The sequence below is a fragment of the Taudactylus pleione genome, unplaced genomic scaffold, assembly GCF_031769625.1.
Source record: "Taudactylus pleione unplaced genomic scaffold, aTauple2 ptg000468l, whole genome shotgun sequence".
Taxonomy (NCBI): Eukaryota; Metazoa; Chordata; class Amphibia; order Anura; family Myobatrachidae; genus Taudactylus; species Taudactylus pleione.
This window is the reverse complement of record NW_028284870.1, coordinates 358,469-378,176: the sequence shown is the minus strand read 5'-3', so window position 1 is coordinate 378,176 and position 19,708 is coordinate 358,469. Positions and strand designations below refer to the sequence as shown.

At 47.7% G+C, this 19,708-nt stretch overlaps 1 protein-coding gene across 1 annotated transcript in view; it reads right to left on the bottom strand.

The window, feature by feature from the left end:
- Window positions 1–19,708, bottom strand: part of PXDN (peroxidasin) — a 147,933-nt gene that overhangs the window by 14,377 nt on the left and 113,848 nt on the right. Inside the window, exons 17-22 of the mRNA XM_088448851.1 lie at window positions 15,607–17,110; window positions 14,322–14,456; window positions 14,032–14,240; window positions 13,046–13,166; window positions 11,557–11,680; window positions 3,584–3,697 (exon numbers count right to left, since the gene is read on the bottom strand). Coding sequence (XP_088304977.1) covers window positions 3,584–3,697; window positions 11,557–11,680; window positions 13,046–13,166; window positions 14,032–14,240; window positions 14,322–14,456; window positions 15,607–17,110 — 2,207 coding nt within the window. The remainder of the gene's footprint in view (window positions 1–3,583; window positions 3,698–11,556; window positions 11,681–13,045; window positions 13,167–14,031; window positions 14,241–14,321; window positions 14,457–15,606; window positions 17,111–19,708) is intronic.

The window sequence follows — 19,708 nt, the reverse complement described above, 5'->3', positions numbered from 1 at the left end:
TCAGAAAAGAGAGATCTGAGTTCTGGAACTTAACCTTACCCTAGGGGAAGGAAAAGATGGTATTCTGTCCACTGAGAGAGGAGGTGAAGCTGAAACGTCCAGAAGTGAAATAGTCTGTTTGGAAAAAAACTTGAATGCCGTAACCATCTTCCTATGGAGGAGAATGGAAGCATGCACCGAAAATAAACTATATATCGAAAGACCCTCCTCACCATCTTCTGAATGGAAGTGGCTTTCTGACCTAAGGTGTACTTGAGTATCTTTGCTGGTAGATGAGACTTGGGAAAAATTCAGAATCCCCCCCATGACGAATAAGACTGCCGAGAGTCACTCTGTAATAGGACCCTGGAATGGGCCTTCAGCAGAAGATCCTCCAGATGAGGGATGATAGTGATTCCCTGTAAACGACGGAGAGATTTCATCACAGCCCTGAATATCCTGGGGGCTAAATGTTAGGGGCGTTACTACACTTGATCTTAACCAAAAGGCCAAGAAGCGATCATGTCTTAAAAAGACATGGTCTCAGGAACTGGAACGTCGACAATGCTAAACCTGCTATATCTATGAACAAGAGAAAAAGATATTAACCGCCAGAACATCAGAATCTGTTTCTCCAGATGTTCTCCAACATAATCCAGCTTTACAGAAACAGGAAAAGCAATATCCTTTATTTCCTTGTTTATTTAAAAAGAAAAAGGTGGAGCAGGACTCGAGTCCTCCTTCTATAGCTGCCATACCTGGCGTATTGTGAAAATAAAGCCTCTATTGCATATGACACTGATATAGTGGTACGGAAGAGCCATAGGCCTTAGCCAAGGTCATGCTACTAGAGTCCCTGACCTGGAAGCCCCTCTATAGAATCATAGAGAAGCCATTGGCTCCCCATCTGGGAATCGCACCCAGGAGGGCAAGACGCCGCTATTACTAACTGAATAAGCCTTTAAAGCTGATCTGCATTTAGTACGCCCTTCCAAGACGGCTAATGCATAAGCCTAAAACACCTGGTATTTCCAGGGTGTCTTCAGGGAGTAGAGGCCGTATAGATACTACAGGGAGAACATACAAACTCCACACAGCGAGGACCACACTGGTAACAGGACCCCCAGCGCTGTCATCTGTGTAAAAGGCTACGTGCTCACTGTGTTGAGTCACAGCCAGACTCATTCTTTAAAGAAGATCACCCTGAGATTAGAACCCAGATCCCCATCTTTAAAGGACCTGCCGACAGGCTGGAGTTATTGATTGTGTTTAAACTCTCCTGCATAATATCTGCCAGTAAATAACAGATCACCAACACACCAAAGGAAGATGTAGTGAAGCAAAAGGTTAAAATAATAATCAGGATTACCAAGATGAAGGAGAGATCCACACCAGCGTACTAGCGCTCCTAGCAGTGCCAGGAAACGCTATGCATAGAAGGAAGCAATGACTTATACTTAAGTGCTCACCTTTGGCTGCCAGTTCTTAGCTGCAGCGATCTTTCAACAAGGTGCACAGTCAGCACTTCCAGAGACGCGCTGAAAGGGGGAGGCAGGACTCCGGAGCTAAGCTCCGCCCCAGCTATGATGCCCAATTTTCCAAATGAGCGCGCTATGCACAGTGTGTGCTATCAGAGCGCTAACACTGGAGTTGATGATGTGACCCCCGGGGTTATAGCTTGTTGCTCCGTTAGTCGGAGCAGCTTACTTCAGAGCTATGAACACGCTTTCCCTCCCATCTGTGAGTGACAGCCGGGGATAAACAGCGCCTTGAGCGCGCTTATGCCTCCCGGCTGTCTTGCAGTGCAACAGCCAGGGGTGTGAGATATTTAGCAGCGTGTCTGCTGCTGCTCTATTAGTCGGAGCAGTCCCCGTCACCTCCGGGGCTTGTGTTGCTGCTCCATTAGATGGAGCAGTCTTTTAAAGCGCCTTGCGCCTCCCGGCTGTCTAACCAAAGTGTGACAGCCGGGGATTATGCAGCAGCCTGTACTTGCTGCTCCCATAGACTTATTAGTCTCGGATCGTTGGGACTAGTGTTGCTGCTCCGATAGACGGAGCAGCTTATTACAGTGCCTTGCCGGGTATATTACTACTTAATGTGACAGCCGTGTATAATAGAGAGCCTTGAGCGTGCTTTGTCTCCCGGCTGTGTTAATGTGACAGCCGGATATATTACAGCGCCTGGAGTGCGTTGTCTTCCGGCTGTCTGACCCCTCTGGAGCAGCATAGCTGCTATTACACCGCCATTAATGTAACAACCTGGCTACCCAGCTACTCGGGGAGCCAGGGTCTACTCACCAAACTGCATATGCTGCCGGCGGCGGCGGTGACTGGTGGGGGACCATATGCGCGCTGCACGCAGCGGCATGTGGAAGCCCCTGTATTATAGACAGTGTCTAAGCAGTCAGAGACCCCAGGCGAAGTGCATGCACTTGCGAGTGGGTCCTCCCGGCAGCTCCATCGTTGCAGACAGGCAGTGCAGCTACTGCCTGTCTGTCCTCAATGCAATCTTCTACCTTCAGCGCAGCAGCGCTCTTTCAATTAAAAAACACTGAGAAGAAGTGTAGCTACACATCCAGCTTCAGTCGGGCACAAACTTAGACTGACGCTTGGAGGGGGGTATAGAGGGGGAGAGCTAGTCACACTTCTTGAAATTTAAAGTGCCCAGGCTCCGCTTAGCACCGTCTATACCACACTGTCTTTAGCGTCCAGTGTCCCCTAGTGGATGAAGGAGAAATAGGTAATTTAACATCTGCAATAGATTTTAAAGTAACCTGGCTCCATCATTAATTTGTAACATTCAGGGGGAGATGTATCACGCCCTTGAGAGAAATAAAGTACCAACCAATGAGCTCCTAACTGCCATAACACAGGCTGTGTTTGGAAAATCAGAGTTAGAAGCTGATTAGTTGGTATCAAACCTTGGAGAGAGATAAACTACCAATCAGCATGTGTCATTTTTCAAATTTAGGGGGAGATTTATCAAAGCTTGGTAAAGTTGAGAGCGATAAAGTACCAGTCAATTAGCTCCAAACTTGCATTTTTCAAACAGTCTGTAAAATGAGTTATAAGCTGATTGGTTAGTACTTTATTTCACCCCACAGCCTGAAAAATGACAGAAGCTGATTGGTTGCTACTCTCTCTCTTCCCAAGGTTTGAATCATCTCCCCCTTTCTCTCTCTCCAGGGATTGTGACATCTCCCCCTCAGTAAGATGCTAAGGAGGAGAATCCCCAAATATGACTGGACTGTTCTTAGCCAAACGGCAATATACATCAATATTTATTGTCTTCACAGAAAAGTCCAGTTACAGTAGGGTGTGTTCTATTGGATGGCGGCACCACCTTGATGCATAAAGCTGCAAAGACATGTCAATGTACCAGTACACTTTCATTTAAACAAATGGGAATTATTTGCTGAATGCAGATGTAGAGTAACCCATAGAAAAATAATCACCAGTGACACTTAGATAAAGTGTACCATCCAACAGCTCATGAAGAGCGGTGGCTCGTGCTGGTTCAAACTATATTAAAATGGCAAGTGTCTGAGCTGAGTAGGTACAGCAGCTCGAGGAGCCCCATATTATGATTATGTTGTATTACTTACTTTACATTCACATTTTGTACAAGGATCTTTTTTCCATCTTTCGTTAGTGGCGTGTGATCTTCCATTTCCATCAGTGCAGTCTGTACTGCTCAAACGGGATTCAAGCTTTTTGATCTGAGAATAGAGTCAAAACTGGTTATCATTACAGAGCTAATATACTAGTGCTACAAAAGCTTGTGGGTACTAAGGTGAGGCCAATGACAAAGTGAGACTGTAAACATCACTTGAAGTAGAACAGTCCACTATACACAGAGAGTTGGCCATTTTGTGGTGTGACCCACTATGGCCCGTATTCAATTTGAAGCGAAAAGCCGTTTTCACGTGTTTTTGGCAGAAAAGTTTCGCCGATGACATCATTTTTTTTCGCCTGTTTCAATTTTACTCCGTATTCAATTTGAAAGACTTTCCGCCTAGGCGGAAAGTCAATGCAATGTAATAGGTGAAAAAGTTTTGCCTATGAATAACAGGCGGAAAAAAGTGCAGAATTGGGGTTTTGGGGTGCAACATTGCGGGAACCCCCGTGCAGCCTTCAGACAGTCCCCCAAAGGTAAACTGTGTAAAAAAATATTTCAAAAACACTTAAGGACACCCCAAAAAATCATTTTGCATTTGAGGGCGAAAAAAAAAAAAATGATGGGGGACAAAGAAAAACTAGCAAACTTGACTCTGGGGGGGTCCCCAAGTATGCCGCAGGTGTTTTTTCCATTGCAGGTGCTTGCGGCAGGTGGATTTTTCACAATTTTTTCAACTTAACTTTAGCAACTTTAAAATATGCTGACCCCCATTTTCAAGTACCCCAAATTTGCTGGGATAAGTTATTTACAGCAAAAAAACCTCCGGAATAATATTCTTCACCACTTATACAAAAACGCTATTTAGCAGCTATTGAGCCCGTTTAAAAACACCAAATACCTTCAGCAAGCCAAATCGGGGGGTACCATAGGGAACCCCCATGTCAGAGCATCTTTTGGGGGGTGTCAGGCTGGTTTCCCCAAAACTAACAGTACTTTCCACATATTTATGTTTCGCCGGGTCCCGTTTAATCCTACTTTCAAATTGAATACGGCGATACGCTGGCACGCACGCGATACTTTTCCACCTGCAAAACACGCGATGTAGGCGAAATGTCCGGGAGGCAAAAAAGTATCGCTGCTCGGCTCAAATTGAATACGGGCCTATGTCACCAAACTAAAGGGGGAAAAAAATTTAATCATCATCAAATAAACGCTCTCACAATATATTTACTGACAATCCTATGATTTATTTTATCCCATAGCAAAAACAAGAGATATGGTAAGAACTTACCTTTGTTATCTCTGTTTCTACGAAGTCCATAGGGTCCACAGGGTTGACCTTGGGGTATAGCTGGATCAGGATCCATGGGCACCACGCAGTTAAAGCTTTAGCTGCTCCCAGGATGCACTTGGGTCCGTCCTCCTCTATACCCCGCCCCCGGCCACAGCACCTCAGTTGGTAAGCAGCCAAGGCCGGAGGAGGAGACTAAACAGAGAGAAGGAAGACTGGAACACACAAGAAACCATACTCACAGAAATGGGAGACGGAAAACCGGTGACCAGCCACACAGCCCATTTGAAGCCAGGTGCGTCAGGGCGGGCGCCCTGTGGACCCTATGGACTTCGTAGAAACAGAGATAACAAAGGTAAGTTCTTACCATATCTCTTGTTTTCTACTTCAGGGTCCATAGGGGGTCCACAGGGTTGACCTTGGGGATGTCCCAAAGCAGTACAACTAAGGGCGGGGACGCTCCTGTGCTGAAAGGAGTACCCGGCGCCCAAAGGATGCATCCTGAGAGGCAAAGGTGTCAAACGCATAGAACCTCAAAAACGTTTGAATTGAAGACCAAGTGGCCACCTTACACAGCTTAACAGCAGAAGCGCCACGTCTAGCAGCCCAAGAGGGACCCACAGAACGAGTGGAATGAGCCTTAACAGAGGCTGGCACAGGTAATCCCTCCTGTGCATAAGCCTCACAAATAACGGAACGAAGCCAACGGGCTAACGTTTGTTTGTTGGCAGGCCAACCCCTCTTGTGAAAACCAAAGAGGATAAACAAGGAATCAGACTTCCTAACCGAAGCCGTCCGGTCTACATAAATTCTAAGCGCCCGGACCACATCTAAGGAAGTCTCACCAGCTGAAAGATCAGGGGACTGAAAAGCTGGCACAACAAGTTCCTGATTAATATGGAACTTTGAGACCACTTTGGGCAAAAACTCAGGACGAGTGCGGAGCACCGCTCTGTCCTGGTGAAAAATCAGGAAAGGAGGGCGACAGGAAAGCGCCCCCAATTCAGACACCCTCCTGGCCGAAGCAATTGCCAGGAGAAAAACCGTCTTAAATGTCAGCCACTTGAGCTCCACCGCCTCAAGAGGCTCAAACGGAGGACCCTGCAGGACCCGTAGCACCACCGCCAAGTCCCAAGGAGCCACAGGAGGCACAAAGGGAGGCTGGATCCTGAGAACACCCTGGAAAAAGGTGTGAACGTCTGGTAGTATTGCAATCCGCCGTTGAAACCACACGGACAAGGCGGACACATGAACCTTCAGAGATGCAAGGCGTAAGCCGAGATCCAATCCTGACTGAAGAAATTCCAAGATCCTAGAAACTCGGAACACCTGAGGATCATAATGTCTGGACTCACACCACTGAAAGTAAGTGTGCCACACTCTGTGATAAATCCGTGCTGAAGCAGGCTTGCGTGCCCTGAGCATGGTACCAATAACCGAACTGGAGAAGCCCCGAGACCTCAAGACGGCTGTCTCAAGAGCCACGCCGTCAAAGACAGCCGACCCAGATCCGGGTAAAGGCAGGGCCCCTGAGACAACAGGTCCCGATGCTGAGGAAGAAGGTACGGAGCGTCGATGGAGAGGCTCCTGAGATCGGAGTACCAAGGACGTCTGGGCCACGCCGGAGCTACCAGCACGAGCATGCCGCCGTCCTGCTTGAATTTCCGCAGAACCCGAGGAAGCAGGGATATCGGAGGAAACAGATACGCCAGGTGAAACGTCCATTTCACCGACAGCGCGTCCACCAGACTTGCACCTGCGTCTCTTGTCCTTGACCCGTAAACGGGCAACTTGTGATTGTGACGGGAGGCCATCAAGTCCAGCTCCGGCAGTCCCCACCTGTCCACGAGTAGCTGAAACACCTCTGGGTGAAGCGACCATTCCCCGGGATGCACGTCGTGACGGCTGAGGAAGTCCGCCTCCCAATTGAGGACTCCGGGGATGAAGACCGCCGAGATCGCTGGAATGTGACCCTCCGCCCAAGTCAGGATACGAGACACCTCCGACATCGCTGCCTGACTGCGAGTTCCGCCTTGGTGATTGATATACGCCACCGTGGTGGAGTTGTCGGACTGCACCTGTACCGCCCTTCCGTGAAGAGCGGGGCCGGACGACTGCAGGGCCCTGTATACTGCCCGCAGTTCCAGGATGTTGATGGGGAGAAGTGCTTCTTCCGCTGACCAACGACCCTGAAGCGACAAAGAGCCGGTCACTGCCCCCCAACCCCGGAGACTGGCATCCGTCGTGAGCAGGACCCAGTCCGGGATCCAAAATGGGCGCCCCTCGACCAGATGAGCTGTCTGAAGCCACCAAGCCAAAGATAGCCGAACGTCCGGAGACAACACCAGCACCTGAGAGCGGATCCGGTGAGGTAACCCGTTCCATTCTGATAGAATCAGCCCCTGCAGGGGCCGGGAATGGAACTGGGCAAATTCCACCATGTCGAATGTCGACACCATGGACCCCAGAACTCTCATAGCCGAATGGACCGACAGGCAGCAACGGCTCAGGCAACTGCGTATCTGCAGCTGTAGGGAGGCGACCTTCTCCGGAGTCAGGAAGATCCTTTGCTGACGCGAATCCAGCAGGGCTCCCAAATGAACCATCCGCTGTGATGGAATCAGGGAGGACTTTTTCCAATTTATCAACCACCAGTGTGCTTGCAGGCAAGCGATCGTCAGGTGGAGATGTTGAAGCAGTACCTCCGGAGAGCTCGCCAGCAACAGGAGGTCGTCCAGGTACGGCAGCAGCCGTACATTCTGGTTCCGAAGATGTGCGGCCATGACCGCCATAATCTTCGTGAACACCCTCGGTGCCGTGGAGAGACCAAAGGGTAGCGCCCGGAACTGATAGTGGTGTTGAAGGATAGCGAACCTCAGATACCGCTGGTGTGAAGATGCTATCGGAACATGGAGGTAGGCGTCCTGGATGTCCAGGGACACCATGTAATCCCCCGGTTCCATCGCCAGAATGATGGAACGTAACGTTTCCATCCTGAACTTGGGAACCCTGAGGAATTTGTTCAGAGACTTCAAGTTGAGGATAGGGCGATGAGAACCATTGGGTTTCTGCACCAGAAACAGAGACGAATAATACCCCGTCCCTCGTTGTGATAGAGGAACGGGAACAATGACCCCTGCTTTCAGCAAGGACTCTATAGCCTCCTGAACCTGTAACGCCTTGGTCTTGTCCTGAGAAGGACTTGTGCAGAAAAACTGGTGGGGTGGTCTGTGCCGAAAAGACAGGGCGTACCCCTGGGAGACCACTTCTCGAACCCAGGCATCCGTGGTGGTATTGTGCCAGCACTGGGCAAATAGAAGAAGTCGGCCTCCCACTCTGAGGTCCCCCAGAGGGAGGCCCGTCCCATCAGGCCGCAGGTTTATCTTCCTGCTTGGAAGAAGGGCGCCGAGCACTCCAGGCTTGCTTCTTGGGTTTAGAGGCCGTCTTACTCGCAGACTGTCTCGGGAAGGACTGACCTTTCGCCTTACCCTGAACCCGAAAGGAACGAAAAGCCGAACTCCGAACCTTAGCAGGCAGTGCCACCGAAGGGAGGAAGGCCGACTTGGATTTAGCCAGGGTGTCCACTACTTTGTCCAAGTCCGGACCAAATAGTAATTCCCCATTGAAAGGTAAGGCCTCCAGACCTTTCTTTGAATCAGAGTCCGCTCTCCAGGACCGCAACCATAAGGATCGGCGGGCAGACACCGCTGCAGCCGATACCCTCGAGGTCAGCAGACTAGCATCTAAAGAAGCTTCTCCAATGTAAGAAGCAGCGTCCCTCATTTGTCCCAACAACGCCCGCTGGACATCCGGAGCGTCGTCCGGGAAGGTATCTTCCAATGCATTGGCCCACCCCTCAATGGCCTTGGCCACCCAGGAGATGGCCATGGACGGTCGGGCCACCGCCCCGGAGAGGGAGTAAATAGACTTTAAGCAAGTCTCAACTTTCCTGTCCGTGGGATCCTTCAGCGAGGATATCGACGGTAATGGTAAGGTGGCGCCCCGAGTTAAACGGGTGACATGGGAATCCACCGCCGGTGGAGTTTCCCATTTTTTACAATGTGCCTCAGGGAAGGGGTAATTAGAAGCCAACCGCTTCTGAGGAAGGAATCTCTTACTGGGCGCCTGCCAAGCTACCGCCATATGATCCGTCAACTGATCCGACAGGGGAAACACCGCAGAAGCCACCTTAGTTTTTTTGAAACTAGGAAACTTCGACTTAGGAACCGGTGCCTCATCCTCTATAAGAAGAATAGCTCGCACCGCCCTAACTAGTGCTCGCACATTAATGGACGACTTGGTATCCATTTCCTGGACCGAGGCGTCCGAGTCAGTGTCATCAGGGACCTCCCCATCATCTGAGGAACCCTCTGAGTCCGATACCTGAGCAGCCCGTGTCATGAGTGGGCGTTTTGAAACCCTAGAAGGCATGTCAGTCTGCAACATTGACTGAAAAGCCGAGGAAGCGGCCGCCAAATTTTGCACGGAGTTGGAGAGCACATCCACCCAGGGTGGAGGAGTCACCATAGGGGCCTGAAAAGGTACCACAGGCTGCTGCGGCACAGGGGAAGCCTGTATATACATAGGCAACCCCGCATAGGGACCCACCGACTGAGACCCAGGAGGACTCCGCAATAACTGCGGGACACCCGGGGAATGGGGGATGGTCGGCTGGGGCAACGACCTAGTAGGGAGAGCAGTCGGGACCGACAGACGGTCCGCAATAGACACCAGCACTTGAGAAAACATCGCCCATGGTGGTTCCTGCGCCAGAGAAGGTCTGGATGGGCCAGGAGCCACCTGGCATCGACTACACAGGCCATCCTGTGACAAATCCTCCCTATCTACTCCTGCAGAACAGCGTCCGCAGGAGGCCAACACCGGAGCCACTGAGCGCTCAACCTCCTCGTCTGACATGACAGAATATATTATATATCTGGCACCAGGGTAGAAGTAAAACGCACTCACCGGTGTGCTGAACAACAGCCCACAATATGGCACTGAGTAGCACACAACTGTATGTGACGGACCTCACAAATACGTGATCTATATAAGTGAGGTCAGTAGAAACGCCCCTCCCCCACACACCTGTAGGGCTTGTAGGAGAAGTAAAGGGATAGGTATAAGCTAACAGTAAGTAGAAAATAAGCACAGACAGGCAGCACTAGCAAAAGTCACATACCATGCAGGAAGATATACTCACTGCACCTTTACACTACAATCAACCTGCCCAGATTCAGTGTCTGGGAGGGCTATAGTGCTGTGTACGCTGTCCTTAATCAGGGGAGAGGTACACAGGGGGACCGGTCCGCGTGCTCCCTGAAGATCTGCACTGCCACTGTGAGAAAATGGCTGCTGGAGACCTCAGAGGAGGAGTGGCCGAGGAATCTGCAGCTCAGCGACGCCAGAGTCCGTGCTGAAAGGCGCGCTGAGCTGAGGGGAGGAGCCGCTGACAGGGAAGGCTTCCTCCCCTGGCTAGCATATTAACCCCAGGGCTTGCCGGCATCCCGCTTGCCATATATCCCTGGTGGTCTAGTGGCCCACGGGTTATTCCTCCTCAGAGGGGGAGCCCGCCGCCACCGCTAGCGGCCCCCGGTCTGTCCCCTAGGACCGGGGGCAAAGGACTGCATCTGCAGGCAAAACCCGCGAGCCGCCGCTAATCGGCGACTCGCGGCTTACCTTGTCCCCGGCGACTCCGGCAGCAGTCCAGGGAGGGACCCAGAGTCCGGCTAGTACGGACTCTGGCCTCCCGCCGCGATCCCCAGTGCAGTACTGGCGTCGCGGCGCCAGCGGGGAAGGAGAGCATCAGCGTGGGCGTCTGCATAGACAGCCCGTCGCTGCCACACTAGAGCCTCTGTTTTAAAATAAAAATCTAACAGGCTCTTTTTTTTTTTTTATTTTAAATAAAAATAGAAAGCTTTTGGGGGCTGCTGCTGCAGCCCCCCTGCGCAGGTGACCCGACTCCGGCCGGGCACCAACTCAAACTGAGGTGCTGTGGCCGGGGTATAGAGGAGGACGGACCCAAGTGCATCCTGGGAGCAGCTAAAGCTTTAACTGCGTGGTGCCCATGGATCCAGATCCAGCTATACCCCAAGGTCAACCCTGTGGACCCCCTATGGACCCTGAAGTAGAAAGAAACAAGTTAAAAACAGATGTGTCCTCATACACTATTGCTGCAGTCGCGCCAAACAGCCCTTCAGGGTGCGCCAGGTTCAGTGCGACTCTGTTAGCGTTGAGTGTGTTTTTTTGCACCTTACATCCGAAATTGCGTCTTCATGGCAAACGGATGCGAGAAACTGCATCACAAGACCGCACTGATTAATTTGATATGCGACACTTTTATATCTCTGTGCGACAGAGTTTAAATCTGTATCTGAAGTGCGACGATGCAGCAGCTGGGGCTTTTTTCCACGACAAGTTTCGTTGAGCTTCATATACACATTAAGTCGCACACAGATCTACCAGTGTGGCATAAATTAATCAGTACAATCTCATGCAGCGGTCTGTCGTATCCATTTGAGACTAAGATGAAATGTTGGGTGAAAAATACGCTTGGCGCAAGCAGTGTCGCACTGGAGCGCATGGCGTATTGAGACTAGGTGTATAAGGACACATCTGTATTACAGTTACTTATTTTAGTCAAAAAAAAGTGTGTACACATACGTTACCTGTTTTCTAAGACTTGTAATAGTCTTTTGCATATCAAGAACAAATTCTTTAAAGTCAGTGACCAGCGGCATGTTCTTTGGCGGTTCAGCTTTTAGCGTAGTGTTCACAATATTGTTTGGCGAGCTGTAAAAAGGACAGACATTCGGTCATGTTATACATAGTGACAAAGCTCTGAGCAAGACAAATGATCTCCTATTCATGACATGCACTTCTAAGATCTAAAATTGTGCCATCAAACATGGCCGCCCTCTGAAAACAAAGGGCTGTGCCGTGTATACGAGTCAACCAATATTCTCAGTTCAGTTGGTTAAAACATATTGCTGAACTACAAAAGGGTTCAACTCCATAAAGAAGCGATGTACCGGTGAAGCTGACAATGCGGCAATGTGATGGTGTTTAATCACCGGCCATGGCACCCTACAACACCCTTCCATCATACCTTTTAGTTTGCAGCCCCATAGGGTTGTGAGTACAAATACACAAATTAACACTACATTATATATAGGACTTGTATGCACTGCACAGCTCCTGTACATTGTGCCGGAACAAGCGGTTTTGCTCCTAATTGTATTGCTCCTAAACAGTCTAAGCCTGGATCTGCACTTAGGTCTTTTAGAACGGCTTTATTGTGCTCTGTTATGTGCTGTTTGTTTGTTACTTGGTGGTTCATAAATTAGGGCAGGAGGGAGGTAGTTATTAGACAATACGAAGACTAATCGCTCATTATAATTCTGTGAATAGAAATACTCTTAGCTAGAAGGGGTCATGCAATCAGTATATATAATTTGCTATTGTCTGTACCCTCTACCACATGTAGGTGTCTTGGGACCTGGGGTGTGCACCACCCGTCAGTGCTAGAGAGACGGGATAGGCCTTGTGCCGGAGACAAGAAGTACCCACAGTGCTGCCGTGAAGGGGTAAGTATGAGGGTAGGACAGAGCAGCTTAGAGGGTGGTGGGCCAGGAAATAGGGGAGTGGGGTAGCAGATAGAGAGGAGTCGGGCCTGAGTGGAAGACGTCTGCATTGGGAAGTCGAAGATGACCTGGTCCTGCCATCGATGGTCAATGATTTTCACCATCGATGATTTGTCTATAACCGTGCTTAGACCGCGCCCGTGCAAGCGCATAGGTTCTCAAACGCGGTACTCAAGGCACCCCCCAACAGTTCATGTTTTAGAGATATCCATGGCTGAGCACAGATGGTTAAATCAAATTAACTTGGGTACTAATTAAGTCAACCTGTGGTCAAGCATGAATATCCTTAAAACCTGGACTGTCAGGATGCCTTGAGGACAGAGTTTGGGAACCTCTGGCATAGGTGATTAACCAAGGATGTTTACAATTGGTGGCCCCCATGGATGTTGTAGATATCACCATTAGGCCGGCCTACTATGGTTGCAAACCACCTTGATGACTTCAAATATCATTACATTTGTCATTAGACTGTAAATAATCTATACTAAAATAAAATACTGTGTGTCAGATTTACCTGGACTCTTCCTGGGTGAAATGATCGCCCTGTGGGTTTTCCTCCTGATAGCTGTGTTCCAGGGAGCGTTTACCTCTGAAGTGACCAGAGAATGAGCTAAACTGCCCTCTAGATCTACAATCTGGAAACAAACATCACCAAAGCGTGATACATTTATTTAGAAAGCAAAACTACATTTATTCGGTACTTAACATATAGACATCACTATGCAGTGGCTATAACAAAGCGGCTAAGTGATGATAAAAAAAAAAAAAAAAACGCAACATGAATCCATATGGAAAAGGATTTTGTAATATTACCGAAAGTGTATAAAACTTCGCAGACCTTGACAGAAATGTAGAAGTTTGACCAACCATATTGTATGCGATTTCTGGTCACCATACTTCTACGGCCCCAAAAATATGAATTGAGGATTTCCACCATGTTGTATTTCCCCAACCCCGCTGTCGGCAGAACGGCGAATTGGGGTAAGACATCACACATGTATGTGACCCATTAGATGAAACATGCCCTATTTGCCTTACTAATACTATTAGGTCCAGTTTGCATTGGATGTAGCTACAATAGCAATTGCCATTAGATCCATGTCTCCATGGGTAATTTCACTAAGAAGTGGGCTAGGAACCTCGGCACATGCAGCAAAGTCTGAGGACAACAGAAACTTCAAACAAATGTATTTATTTGAACTGTGTCTGAATGGGTGGGTAAGTCAGCGCTGGCATAATTAACGGGGGCATCGGTCTATGCATTATCTGAGCAGAGCCATCAGGAAATATACTAATAATAAGATATAATTAATTAGGTCATGACAGGTTTACTCAGCCGGCGCTTATGTTTTGTTTTGTTTTTTAACATTAGCAGACATTTAAACGTCAAACAAATCTCTGCCTTGTGCCGTATGTGTTATCATGCGCACATTCAGTGACAGCCATTCTTCCCTACTGTAAGGCAGTGCAGGGGGCTCCCGAGACTGAAGTGCAATGTACCTTCACAGCAATCCTGCCACAGCCGTAGGTCCAGCTTGGGAATCTGTCTGCAGGCAACATAACCATGGGGGAACTCTGCTACTGTGAAGACATCGGGCTGCACTTTGGTGATGTTGTCTCCATTGTCACAGAGGATTCTTGCGAGAGAGGTCTGCTTGATTTGTGTCAGCTGAGACGGAGTGAGCACACCGGGATTCTCATACCAAAACCTAATACGTCCAAATTAAACACATCCTGTAATGCTTATATTTACCCCTGTGCTATATACTTCACAATAGCAGCGTTCTTACCTGTCTCCATTCCTTAAATGCCTAAACTGTGTAGTCAGGAGGCACATCAACGTCGGGCCCAGCCTACTTCCCGGGATGATCTCTTCTACCATGAGAGCAGGAAACAGATCTATATTTAGAGGTGAGCCGTATAACCTTAAAGAGGAGAAAAAGAAGTTGGCACATTGTATGTTTGTATTTATATCAATTACTTAGTATTTTATTGAAGAGCTTTTAAGCTTGAAACGCGTCGGAAGCCTGGTTGCAGTCATCTATTTTCAGGGGGGACCAAACTACAAGCCTGTGAGTGCCCGAAGTAGGGTATTATCCAGAGCCCCTGCTTTGTATCTGCAGTGGCACTCACCTACTGGTACGGTCCATTTGTTTGTTGCTCCTATTTGGGGGCAAGTTTTAGGTTACGCCCGCCCTAGATTAGAGCTGTATGTATTTTATTTTATGTTACCATCTGCACTATATATGTATTTTATAAAAGCTGCATATACCGTTACCCAACTACTTCTACCATATTGTACTTCTTTTATCTATGTTGCTCAATTTTGAGATCATTTTAATCCGTAAATAAATATTTCTGTTTTCGTTACCATTGAGGTACATTATCGTTTATTCCATCAGTGTAAGATCACTACATCTTACATTTATACTTATAGAAAACCGATCTCTAGATTTTCTGGTGTGGCCTGGTCTGCAAGGAACAAACAGTAACAGATAAATGTATAGAGAGTGATATTCAATGCTGCTCTTAGAATTAATCCCAAGACCCACACCAGGAAAAGAGAAGATACCAAGGTCTAGCCCGTTCCTAACTTGTGCACCATACATGCCCGTATCAGTATACAAAAGGGGAGTAATATGCCAGCCAATCTCATTTTCTACTAATAACCAAACTACTATCAAGAGTTCATCACCTTCTACAACATTCTAACTAAAATGGGAACTAGTTTTGCTTTTGTCCTCTACTATGGAAACAAAGTTCTTCTGCTAGGTATAATACAATTTACCAGTTCCCTGTAGATACTTTGTCTGCACTGTCTGGAGCTATAGGGCCCCTTAGAAATGCAATCTTTGGGACTGAAAACTGCATTTCTATTTCATATATCAACTTTCTTCCCAAAGCCACATGGTTTCACTTTTACAACACGAACGGTGCCCAACATTAGAGCAGTATCTGCTCTGAATTTATGCTTGGAAACATCTCTGAATTCAGATTATTAATAAATATTTATAAAAAATATAAACTTTAAGCAAGGAAGAGGAACACAAGTTATGAGAAAATGTAGAATTTAACCTTCTTAGTTTTTCGATAATATCTGGATTCCTAATTTCATTTCTGAGATCCTCGAAGGTGTTCACGGAGGAAAGGTTGCAGAAGACCCTAAAGTCATGGTATGGTGGAATTCCATGGTCTCGCCCTCTCTGGATGTTGATTGCTGCCAAGTCCAAGGCTACAGCATGTGCCATAGAGAAGAGTTTTTCGGTCAGCTCTGTATTTAACAACTGAGATGGGACCCGCATTTTCCCTGCAACTCCAATAAGGCCTCGAAGAAGAGGATCAATGCCACCTTCATTTACAATCCTATAGGGAGAGAAGAAGGCCTTGTGTAGTGGCAAATGGCCTTGTGGAATTGGTTCAAAGTTTTCATCCAGTCGATAAAGAATAGGATTTATGAGGGTGTGACCAAACCTAAAGGCGGCTGTTGCAAACTCATTAAGTATACCGGCATTTACATTGGGATTGTAACTTTTGTACTCTCCAAGCATTTTCATTCCAACTTCACCAAAAATTTTTGGCAGCCAATGAGTGTACGTTATGTGTTGCATTTCTGCCCCAACAATCTTGCGAGTCTCATGGTAAATCGTATCACCATCCCAATGCGGGTTGAGCCTCAGCAATTCTGCAGCAATTCTGTTATGTTCTCTAAACCACAATGTATGCATGCTGGTGAGGCCTAGCTGCTCATTGGCTCGAAAATCACCAGCTAAAAAACATGGAATAGGACTTTCATTTTCATCTCTCATGCACTCAGTGGGTGGTCCGGTGGCAAAAGGTAGAAGAGGCTTGCCAGATCGTTGCACGATACCTTGCTTTAAAAGACCTCGGTGGCTTGCGGAATCTCTGATCTCCTGGGCTTCATGATCAGAACTTCCATACACATTAGAAGCATCAATATAAGAGGTCAACTGGTTCATTTGTTCCCGGGGGTAAACGGAGTTCATCAACAAAGAAGTCATTCCACTTCCGCAAACTGGACTTGAACGCACAAAAAACATACAGCGAGCATTGTTCCTGACTCGCGGATCGTTCGGTGGAATCTCAAGAGGGAAGCACGGAGCATCATTTGTACAGACTGCACTGCAATCCTGTCCATCAGAAAATCTAGCCTGGCTAAGTGCAACTACTGTAGAGTCCAAGTCGTGATCAAGGAACTGCCCCCACTGCATTAACATGTGAGTAAATTGTTCATCTGGAGTTATGGTATGAGTTCCAATCAAATTTGTTGAAAGCAGGCGAGGCAAAGGCAGAGAAAATCCATTGTAAAATCTATTCGAAAGTGATCCTCTTGGTAAATTAAACCCATTCTCATAAACTGATTTTAAAGAGCGCTCAAAGGCGGTCAGAGATGCACCCCACATAGGATGCTGCAGGTTGTTACAGGTGCCATCGTAGGTTCTGTATTTCTGGTGAAAGCACATGTTGGAGCAATTATTTATTCTCCTGTGGGCTCTACATCCCGAGAGGTTGGCAATTAGGTTAAGGTATTGGGGCGAAACCAGATCATTGTAGTGGTAACCTATAAAAACAAGATAATTAAATTACAAATCAGCAAATTATTTTTAGTCAAGAAATGGCAGTAAGCTTATTTTAATTTTTTTGGACACACATTAGTGTGACCAAACATAGGTGGACAATTCCATTGCTCTGGAATTTTATTAAATGGAGTTCCGAAATTTTAACCACTTAACTGACAAATGTTTTTTTCTAAAAACTGCTCAGAAATTGTCGTCTTTTTTTTTTTTTCTGAGTGAATTAGATGAAGAACATGTATTTCAACTTATCCAAAATGATTTCATTAAATTTTTTTAAAAAAGAGGATTTTGAAAAATCGTTTTTCCCCCAAACATCGGACCACCACAATCGTAACATCGCGACTTTCCTTTTCACAGTGGCTTCAGGCACACTTTAGTGGGTCAGGGGGGGGGGTTAATTTACTTTTTCCCAGCGGCTGCTAATCTCTGCAGCCGCTGGGTGGAGGTCTTGTTGTGCTGACCAATCAGCAGTGATCGACAGCACAGCAGACACTGGGGGAGGGTGCAGGCAAGCAGAGGAACCGGAAGGTCCCTCTGTGACCTTCCTGCAGCCGCACTCACTGTTTATCTGGCTGGTCGCATTGTTGGCGACGAGATCAGATAACGCACTGACTGGTGTGGTCGGAAAAATGCGACCATGCCAGGCAAGTGATTAAGAGGCATTAACAAGACATTTTATAACAAAATCACAGTTGAAAACAGCACCTGCACTGTTGACTGCTTTATTACACAAAAGAGAATACATGGAAATATGCTGTATATATGCTAACTTGTCTCATTTCATCATTAAAGCATCCTGGACATGCTCTTCAATCAGCTGGAGTGTCCGTTCACTTTACCTGCTCTGATGTATAATGAATAATTGTGTAAACACCAGTACCATGGACAAGTCACATGTGGCAAAGTTTTATACTATTGACCATGTGAGAAGAGCTTCTCTATTGGTTATACACTAACTACTTCTCTGGTTCATCCAAAGCTGTTCTATCGCGCTAACTCCCACCCAGGCATCATACAAGACCCTATAGCCGCAGTAAGTGGCCATGCCCCCAGCTTAGAGCACAGCAACCAGTCAGAGAATAATCTCAGGAGATGCAAGTGCATGATAGGTGGGCACTATTACATTGTTTGTTTTATTTCTTTTAATGAGGGATAAAAAACAAGAGATATGGTAAGAACTTACCTTTGTTATCTCTGTTTCTACGAAGTCCATAGGGTCCACAGGGTTGACCTTGGGGTATAGGTTGGGAACCAAATCCGGGCACCACGCAGTTAAAGCTTTTAGCTCCCAGGATGCACTGGGTCCACTCTCCCTATAACCCCACCCCCAAGCCAGAGGCACCTCAGTTTGTAAGTAGCCAAAGGCCGGAGGAGGAGAGAAAAAGAGAGAGAAAACTGGAACACTCAATAACCATACTCACCGAAATGGGAGACGGAAAACCGGTGACCAGCCACACAGCCCATATGAAGCCAGGTGCGTCAGGGCGGGCGCCCTGTGGACCCTATGGACTTCGTAGAAACAGAGATAACAAAGGTAAGTTCTTACCATATCTCTTGTTTTCTACTTCAGGGTCCATAGGGGGTCCACAGGGTTGACCTTGGGGATGTCCCAAAGCAGTTCAACCAAGGGTGGGGACGCTCCTGTGCTGAGAGGAGAATCCGTCGCCAAAAAGGAAGCATCCTGAGAGGCAAAGGAAACCAATGCCTAGAACCTTAAAAAGGTGTGGACAGAAGACCACGTGGCCACCTAGTAAGGCAAAACAGCCGAGGTGCCACAGCGAGCCGCACACTAGGGTCACATGGCCCGAGAAAAAACAAGCATCAACAACAGGAAGGCCTACCCATGGGTAGGCCCCTGAGGAAGACCTACGAGGCCATCCAAGTCAACATTTGGTTATAGGCCGGCCATCTTTTCCTGTGAAAACCAGAAATCTCAGACCACCAATAAGGAGTCCGATTTCCGTAAGGAACCTGAACGGATCACATAAATCCAAAGAGGCCAGACCACAGTCAATGAGGCCACACCAGCCGAGAGGACTGGGGACAGAATGGCCGTACCATAAGTTCCAGAATAATATGGAACCTGAAAACCACTAAGAAGAAACACAGGGCGAGAGCAACTCCCACCCTGACATGATGCCCTCCAGAAGAGGGAGCTACATGAGAACGCTCCCAATTCAGACACTCTCCTGGTTGATATAAACACCCTGAGAGAAAGAGAGAGCCTAAGCAATAGACCATGTAATGGCTATCACAACCAGCGGTTCCATTGACTGTCCCCGAAGGTAACGAAGAACCACTACTTACTCCCAAGGAGTCCCTAGGGAGGACAAATGGAGGCATAATCAAGAAAACACTCCAAAGGATGAACTGGATACCAGAGTGAAGCAATTCCATATCTTAACCATACTGACAGTGTAGAGATCCGCACTGTCAGGAAGACCAGGCCAAGTGTGAAACCCAAGCCAGCCGGAAGGAATGCCAGAATATCTGGAAATCCTGGACACCGGAGGATTGTATCGACAGGTACAATACCATAAGATTTATGGCTGCCACAGTTTGTGGTAGGTCCCAGCAAAAGC